A 9630-nucleotide genomic window follows, 5' to 3' on the forward strand; every position below is an offset into this window, starting at 1 on the left:
GCAGGAGGCAAGTGTCCAGGAATTTATCCATTTCTTCCAGGTTTATTAGTTTGTGTGCATAGAGTTGTTTGTAATAATCTCTGATGATGGTTTGAATTTCTGTGGAATATCACCACAGAAAATGTTGATTTTTATAATAAAACAGTGGGAAAAAAAAGATGCTATGTTGCAAAACAGCTAGCCAGGACAATAAAAGGTCAAATGATCTACAGTTTTTAATTATTCTTAAAAACTGTTTTCAAGAGAAAATCTACCAAACTATTGAATAGTTCTAAGAACTTAATTTAGCTTTAATAACCATTTTGCATTTAAAAGATCAAATGATCCGCAGTCTAATTATTTTAAAAAATTGCTTTCAAGAGAAAAACTACCAAACTATCCAATAGTTCTAAGAACTTAATTTAGCTTTAATAACCATTGTGCATCTAAAGTGTTTATTATTGTGTACCCAAACAACTTTAAATTTTATTTACAAAATATGTGTCACATATAAAGGTGGAGTGGAATCATTTATTTAATATATCTCTATTTTGTTTTTCCTGTTATTTATCTGTGTTTATATTTTAGAAACTATTAAAAATGATTTTAGAGTCAAACATTGTTAGAGAAATTCCAAATTTGTTTTTCTTGGCAAGTAAAATTTTTAACTTTTATGAGTGATGATCTGACTCTCGTAACTACTTTGTTGCTCTGTAAGCTTCATGTCTGGTGTCCTCATGAGCACTTGGTATGTTCCTGGGCACAGAGTAGGTGTTCATTAAATATTGCTTTAATGAATAAATGTACAAGTAAATGAAATGGCAAAATCAGATATGGTTTTAATAACAGCTGAAGCTAGATGTGGTCTAGCTGCATAAAAGTTAATCACACTTCATTGCTGTTAACAGATAACTATCCTGTTAACTAAGAAGGGGAATAATCTGAATTGGGAGGTTGGAGAAGGCAGAAAACCCTTCCAGTGTGGTGTTAGATTTTCATTTACAAAGAAAAATGCAGGGACATGGCAATATTTTATGGTGGTAGCTTTAGCTACTAAGAACACTTTTAAAAAATCAATTCTCTAACAAGTTGTTCCTGGCAAAAGCAACTACCAGTTGATAAAATGTGTTTGCACAGTGATTACCTTGAGCTAACTTGCCAACTTTGGGAAAGGACTAGAGGAGGGCAAGTAATGTCTGCTAGGTGCTTGGCCTGGGCTCTGTGGGACTGTTGAGGACAAGCAGACCTGGGTCAGCGCTGGCTTGCTGCAGGGGCTGTGTACTGGGGTAGTCAATAAAACCGTGAAGCCTCTCTGAAGCATATGGAGTCTGAGTTGATGGTTTGCTTTTCATTTTTGTCCATTTTTCCCATTCTTAATGCTGAAATGCAAAAGTCTGGAAGGCCCTCACGACAGTCCAAAATAGAGTCTAAAGTAGAATTTACCAAGCATTTAGTTTGCTTTTTCTCAGGTGCCATCTCATGAAATACGCTTGTATTCAACACGGATCTGCCTGTATTCAAATAAAGCTGTAGACTAGTGTTGCTAGGACATGGATTTGTACTGTTTTACCAACAGTGGGTGTTGATGTAATCTGGCATGTATTTTCATGAACGCTGTCAGGCAGCATACTTGTACCAAGAACAAAGGAAAAAGTTCATCTGGCTTTCTTGCAATTGTATGTGTGACCACATCCATTCCTCACATTCACTCACATTCAATTTAATGCCCAGATAAGCATTATGATGTGTTTAACAGCATAGGCTTAAAAGCTACATGAACCTGGGCTAGTTATTTGAATTGTCTTTGCTTCAGCTTCCTAATCTGTTAAAAAGATGCAAAAATAGTACTTATCTCAAAGGGTTGTTGTGAGGCTAGGCTGAGTGGAAATATACAGAGTATTTAGAATATGGCAGGCACGAAGTAAACAATAAATAAATATATTATTACAATTATTATTGTCGTTACTGTTATTCTTAGTACTATTATTAGATATTTTGTTCTCTTCATTGTAAGCCAAATCTAATGAAGGAAAGATAGGCCAATATCTCAGAGGGTTGAATATTTTATACTCTAATATTTATTTTCTTCTCGCTCACCTATGTGTCAATAACATGTTTGTGAATGTTGAGGTGAGGATGTAGAAGAATATCAACAGCAAGGGGAGAGGTAGAAGCTTAACCTCAAGGAAGAAGGTAGAAGAAAATGGGATGGCCATCTGTGAAGGTTAATTTTAGGTGTCAGCTTTACTAGATTAAGGGATACCCAGATAGTGGGCAAAGTATTATTTCTGGGTGTGTCCACGAGAGTGTTTCCAGACAAGACTGGCATTTGATTCTGTGGACTGAGTAAGGAAGACTCATCCTCATGCAATGTGGGTAGGCTCCGCCAAATTGGCTGAGACCTAGATACACAAAAAAAAGGCAAAGAAAAGGGCAAAAATAGTACTTATCTCAAAGAGTTGTTGTGAATTCTTTCTCTTTCTCTCCTGGAACTGGGACACTCTTCTTTTCCTGCCCTTGGATAGCAGAACTCCAAGTTCTCTGGCTTTTAGACTGGGGAACTTAACCTGGGTTCTTAGGCCTTTGGTATCAACTGAGGAGAGTAACACCCTCAACTTTGCTGGTTTTCAGGTTTTTGAACTTAGACTGGGCCACATCACTGGCTTCCCTGGTTCTCCAGCTTGCAGATGGTCTGCCATGGAACTGTTCAGTCTCTGCAATCTCATGAGCCAATTCTCATACAGAATCCCTTATCCTCTATCTATCTATCCATCCATCCTATTCTGTCTCTGAGGAGAACCTTGCCTAAAACAACACCTCTAAGCTTCACTCCAAGAGAGTAAGCAATATGTTTTATTAAATTGTATTATCATTTACAATGAAGATTTTATAATTTTATAACAAGATCCTAAAATCTCAATGACTTACTATGAATCTTGTCATCGCCATGATATTGATTATCATGGTTATGCTATTAAATTTATTTTTAACAATGCAAAAGCAGAAGAATTCTTTCAGAAGGAACTCATACAAGTTAGCCATCTTCCTTAAGAAGGTAACACAAGCTATTCAGAACTGAATTATGCTGCAATTCTTACATTGCACTCTCTTCTAATATTATGGAACATTAGCTTTTCTAGCAGTCAAAACTTAACTGAAAACCTGCAATTGCTGATTTTCACCTAATGGAATTGAACCATTGTCAGTTTCGATAGAGAAGCAGAGTAATGACTTTTCTAGCTAGCGGGAGTCATGGGAAGAAAAAAAATACTGAACACGAATAATTCAATACAGGCCCTGGAATTTTAAAAAATCTAGCAAAAATACTGAACACAAATAATTTGATACAGGAGCTGGAATTTTAAAAATCTAGCAAAGTATAGTCACTATAGCTGAGCTAAATTTTACATTAAGACGATTTGAAGAATGAACACAGTAGAGGGCAGGCTTTGCATTCAAAATAAAATGGCCTTGCTACATTAAAAAAGTAGACAGATATAATAGGATAAAGCTTAAGCAAGCAAGTGCAGGGTTTTTATTATTGATAGAAAGGGCTCCCTGGGTGACATGTATAAAGGATGGAGAAGTGCTGCCACTTTGTGGAGAAGATAGAAAGCATTATTAAGGGTAAAAACAGACTATAAACTACATGAGATCCACAGAGAAGCTCAATAATGCAAAGTGATTTTAACAAGCAATGAGAACTACAGTGTAATTCTATTTCTATATCCAATTTTGTTTATGGCAATAGATCCTGTGATGTAAGCAAGATTCCAAGAGAAAAGTAACCAGAAAGGACATAGAAATAATTTAGTAATGGACTGAAAACAGCTTTGTAAGGAAGACACGAAGGAACTAGAGATACTTGATCTACAAAGGAAAAGGGTGAGGTAGACTTGTTAATATGAGCCTTTGTTTTTCTTCTGGGGATTGAATCCTTATTTTTCCATGTTTCTTTCAGGTGGCAAAAACAGGTGAGGAAAGAGGGATCTGCAGGATGAATACTTATAAGTGTTACTTATAAGTAACTTGGTCAAAGACATATAGCTAGAAAATACCGGAGCCAAATTTCGGTCAGCATTTCCTTGATTCCAACATCCAGATTCTTTCCACCATCTTATACTCCCTCTCTGTTGGTATTTCTGTTGGCATTTTTAGCAATCCCTGCAAGTTACTAAACATTGCTGCTTTTTGACAAGGTGACTATGGTCACGTCTCACTACCTCTGAGTCCAATTCAATATCAACACCAGCTGAGCTTGTCAAAGTCTACAGATTTACTGTGGGCTTAGCTCATGCTAGTTATCTAGCTTTTTCTTGCTACCGGTTGTTATATATGTCAACACCTTCGGAATATAGCACAAAAAATACAGCCTCACTTTAGCTCAATCTGGAGGGACATGATATCGTCTGTATACCATTCAACACTTCAATGCATAAACCTACTTATATAACTCCTTGTTTAGTCCAGGTAAGACAGAGCACTGCTCTTAGTTCAAATACTCATAACAGTTTTAAATTATGCCCTACATATTTTAGGTTCTCTATTGTAACCCCGATGAAGATCTTGCTTCCTTACCATTTAACAACTTTGTTGCTGATGATGAGGTAGGGGTGAGAATTGTTTGTGTGTATGTGTATTTTATGTGTGAATGTCTGTGTAGTATGAAGAAGAATCAGTAATTGTAGAGTGAAAATAACAATAAGCGTTTAATAAAAACACTTTTGACTGTGTTAATAAATGATAAATGAATCAAAAAGAGAGGAAGAGGAGAAAAACAGAAAGAAAAAAAAGAAAGTAAAACAGGAGGCTAGAAGAAGAGGAAGCTTTGTAAAAGGTAAGGGGAGAGGAAAGTTAGAAAAGAGGGAGAAAAATTAAAGTGACTCCCAGGACTGTAAAACCTCACTTTAGGTGGCTCATGATACAGCATCACAGGCATCTACACATGAACACAAAAACGATAGTTTATACTTTGAAGGGAAGTCAGTGTTTGGATTTTTATAATATCAGAGTAGATTTGGAGCTTAAGGCAATAATTATACAGCATCCTTTGACATAGATTTAATGTTTCTAGCCCATTGTCAAAAACTATATATATTCTGGCCCACTGTTCAGAAATAGACATGGATTTTCACATCATCCGTGCCAGCTGTTTGTTCCTCGGTTGTCACTAATGACCTATACCACCAAGATGGAAAACTCGAGTTGGGACTTAGTACAAATCTATGTGACAAAACAAACTAATTGGTTTATCCAGTGACCAAACTCAGATGTTATAAATCTGTACCTGTCCATCTGTTCCAATGGTGCCACCACAGTCAGCAAGGAGTTCTGACATGTCATAGTAGCTAACGAACTCCCATAAACAGGCCTCTAGGTTCAGGTTTCGGTAGAAGCGTAAGGTATTGGAACCTCTGATAGATAAGCTGTACTGGTAAGGATATGTCTCGCCAATTATTTCCGGATTTTTGGTAGCATCAGTCAAGAAACCATAATGAGTCTTCACTTCAGTATAATCTAGGAGGTTGGAGCACTTGTGGTTTCCAACTCTTGTGCCATCAGGGCTGAGGGTGAGCTCAAAGTTGGAAAGCTCTCTAGTGGAGATCACAGGAAGCATGCCTAGGATAAATTGAAATCATTGTTAATATTCTTTCAGGTAGCCAAGAATTTTGAACACGTTAAAATTTCTTTATCTCTTGAGAAAACAAGTGTCATAAAATACTGCACAGCAGTGATGATCCAGGCTGGGCACTGTGGCTCATGCTTGTAATCCCAGCACTTTCGGAGGCCAAAGCAGGTGGATCATTTGAGGTCAGGAGTTTGAGGCCAGATTGGCCAACATGATGAAACCCCATCTCTACCAAAATTACAATAGCCAGGCATGGTGGCAGGCACTTGTAATCCCGTCTACTTGGGAGGCTGAGGAGGAGCATTGCTTGAGCCCAGGAGGCAGAGGTTGAAGTGAGCTGAGATCTCACCATTGCACTCCAGCCTGGGCAACAAGAGCGAAACTCCATCTCACAAAACAAAAACAAAAACGAAAAAACAAAAAAGTGGTAGCATAAGAACCCTTGGGTTCCGCAGGAAAATTTCAAGATATCCATGACTTAAAGGCTGTTTTCATAATGATACTAAATTATTATTTGACTTTGCCACTCATATTCTCTCACAAGTGCTTCTTTTCAGAGGCTACAAGATATGATAAATTGCAACAGATTGAATACAGAAGCAGAGAATCCAATGATTTTCTATTAAGTCAGACATTAATGATATCTTAAAATATAAAAGTACCACTCATTATTTTTTATTTTATAACATACTTTCTTAAAAGGATGTATTTATGTTAATATGTAATCTATTTATTTTTATTTTTAAGTAAGTGAATAAATATTTAACAATTCCTCAGGTTTAATTTAAAATCCAGTAAACATTTATAGCTGTCACCCACATAAACACAATGTCTTTGAGAGCTTCAATAATTTCTAGGATGTCCTAGATCACAAAAGTTGAAAACTGGCCATGCCCAGAGTGGCTCATGTATGTAATCCTAGCACTTTGTGAGGCCGAGGCAGGTGGATTACTTGAGGTCAGAAGTTCGAGACCAGCCTGGCCAATGTGGTGAAACCCCATCTGTACTAAAAACACAAAATTTAGCCAGGTGTGGTGGCACGCACCTGTAATCCCAGCTACTCAGGAGGCTGAGGCATGAGAATCACTTGAACTTGGGATGTGGAAGTTGCAGTGAGCTGAGATCACGCCACTGCACTCTAGCCCGGGTAACACGTAAGACTCTGTCTCAAAAAATATATATATATGAATAAAATAAAGGTTGAAAACTACTACTGATATATAGTACAGGCTAAGGATTGAAAATTTGTTCTGTAAAGGGTCAAATAGTAAATATTTCAGTATTGTGGGCTCTGAGGTCTCTGTTGACTGTTCAATGCTCCCATCAGAATGAAGGCCACTACCATGTGTAGGAATAAACATAACTCTGTGCAATAAAACTTTATTATGGATGGTAGATTAGAATTTCATACTACCTTCATGTTTCAAAAATAGTCTTCTTTTTTTTCCCCAAACATTTAAAAATATAAAATCAATTCCTAGCTTGCAGACCATATGAAAACAGGCAGCAGACTGTATCTGGTCACAGGCTTTAGTGTGCTAACCCCTGGCAAAAGCAATACAGCAAAAGACTATGAACCAGGCTTTCTCTTTGAATCTTCCTCATCTCTTCCTTTCAGATTCACTCAGAGCAAAACCTTGGACCCACAAAAGAAGCGGTCAGCCTCAACTACACTTCTGGCAGAGCTGTGGCTTTTGAACATTGAACGTTGCATTCAGAAAATGCAAAGCCAAGCCTTAGGAGTGGCATAAGAGACACTCTTTCTTTTAGGAAAGATCTGTTATAGGTCTATGTTTCCTTGATGGGTCCCTTCTCAGCCCTTTGCAGCTCCAGTTACACCTCCACATGGACCTAGAGATTGGGTGATTCAGGGACCAACATTATGCCACAAAGGAAGGAGATACAGATTTCTGGCCACCTGCCTTTCCAATCCCCAGAAAAATCTGAGGTTGTAATAGACAGACAGAACAGATGGTCCTGTTCTGGGGAGGTATATTCTACCTTACCGCTCCTCATGACGTTTCCTCTCCCTTAGCTACATAAAATATAACTAACATATAAAGTAATAAAATTAATATTAACAATTTGCTACAAGTATAAAGTGAATTGAGTGGAAAAAACTTGAAAATGCCTTCTGCATATAGTAAAATATTCATAAAGTATGATAAAGTTATTGACGCACACGTTCTGGTCACAGCTCCCTAGCCAGAGAAAAGAAATACAATACATAATACCTGTTAGTTTCATTTTTTGTTTTATTTAAATATCTGGGAAATGTCTTAGTGACATGATAAATACTGAGAGAGACATAAAACTCCAGCTATAAAATTGCCAACATATGTTGCAGGTAGACACTAAGATAGCAAATACTTTACTGTAACTTCAAGTCTACGATTGAAGATACATTTGTGCTGTTTCATAAAATCTAGTATTATATCTATCTAATTTTAAAGAATGCTTCAATTGCCATAGTTATAAAAGCTGGGTAGAACAAAGCTAAAACCGTTCAAGGAGGCAGACGGACTTGAAGCTCAAGTTGCAAGGTGAACATCTGTTGAAGCTTGGTTGTTTAGAAGATGAAGGAAAATACACCAGGTAACGAGGAGTCCAGAACAATTCCATGGACTTGCTTACCCAAGTCACCTACCGTCTATGTGCGGCATCGTGACAGTGAGCTTGATAAGGTTTGTGTAGTCTGGGTCCTCAGGACCTGTGTAGCGCAATTTAGCTGAGAACGGCTCCGCCCCAACAACCCCAGGTACACGGGGCTGACAAAGACCTTGAAAAATAATGAACACATTTATGCTAAAAGAAGGTAATTGATAACATCTAAAGAATGTTTTTACAAGTAGGAGCTATTATTTTTCTATGTGGTTTAAAATTCTCTGTGGAGTAGGACATGGCTGACAGTGCACATCATGTCATAAAAAAGCAGAAGGGCCACAGGGTGAGAAATAATCACAGCAGACAGTTTGGTGGCCACTTGACAACTTAGGGATTGTTTAAACTTTGAGAAAAAAGTTACCATTCAATGTAACTTAATGTGTGCTGGTTATTCTAGATCATGCTCATATTCACAAAACCATTTAAAGTATGAACAGACACAGTAAAAATGATTGAAAGTCAGTAGGATAAAAGTAAGTATAATTAAACCAAGTAAATTTAGTTTTTACTCCAGAATAATATACTTATGATTAGTTATGTTTACATTACTTAAAAGTGAATAAAATGAAAAATATGCTCATTTTAGGAACTAAAACTAACGTCTCCTTAAAAATCAGAGGGCAAAATGTGCACAGCGGAGTTTTCCCTATATATGTAATTTTTTTACAGTATGTGTGTTATATATTATAAACCATTTTATATTCATCGCTCTATCTTTCTCTCATATCTCTCAGTGATCTTCAATAATTTGGACATAAAACTCTTTCTCCAATATTTCCCTTAAGAAAATAGTAGTGTTTATTTGAACATCATGAAAGGGACCAAGATGCTGGATTATAATTTTAAAAGAACTTGGAAAAATATAATTTCTTTTCTATTTGTATAAGACAGAGAACATACATAGGTATTTACTAGAATAGCAATCAGAAGCAGGCCCCGGCATACAGGCTGTCTGATTTATTAAAAGACAGAATCATTTTAAGGTATTATTTAAACATTTGATCCTGAATATATCATAGTGGCAGGTAGGACATATGACCTCTCTTTATGCAACAAATTTACTTTTGAATGCAGTATGCAAACAGATGATTTAGAAATTGAATCAGATATATACACAATCTTTTTTTTTTTAAACATTAAAAGCCTGTAATCCCAGCACTTTGGGAGGCCGAGGTGGGTGGATGATGAGGTCAAGAGATCGAGACCATCCTGGTCAACATGGGGAAACCCTATCTCTACCAAAAATACAAAAAATTAGCTGGGCATGGTGGCGCGTGCCTGTAATCCCAGCTACTCAGGAGGCTGAGGCAGGAGAATTGCCTGAACCCAGGAGGCGAAAGTTGCGGTGAGCCGAGATC

The 9630-nt window shown here is 37.1% G+C and overlaps 1 protein-coding gene across 1 annotated transcript in view; it reads right to left on the reverse strand.

Moving 5' to 3' along the window:
* Positions 1 to 9630, reverse strand: part of FREM2 (FRAS1 related extracellular matrix 2) — a 186945-nt gene that overhangs the window by 17597 nt on the left and 159718 nt on the right. The window contains exons 15-16 of the mRNA XM_017542495.2: positions 8256 to 8387; positions 5267 to 5598 (exon numbers count right to left, since the gene is read on the reverse strand). Coding sequence (XP_017397984.1) covers positions 5267 to 5598; positions 8256 to 8387 — 464 coding nt within the window. The remainder of the gene's footprint in view (positions 1 to 5266; positions 5599 to 8255; positions 8388 to 9630) is intronic.

This window comes from Cebus imitator, unplaced genomic scaffold (genome assembly GCF_001604975.1).
Source record: "Cebus imitator isolate Cc_AM_T3 unplaced genomic scaffold, Cebus_imitator-1.0 Scaffold145, whole genome shotgun sequence".
Lineage (NCBI taxonomy): Eukaryota > Metazoa > Chordata > Mammalia > Primates > Cebidae > Cebus > Cebus imitator.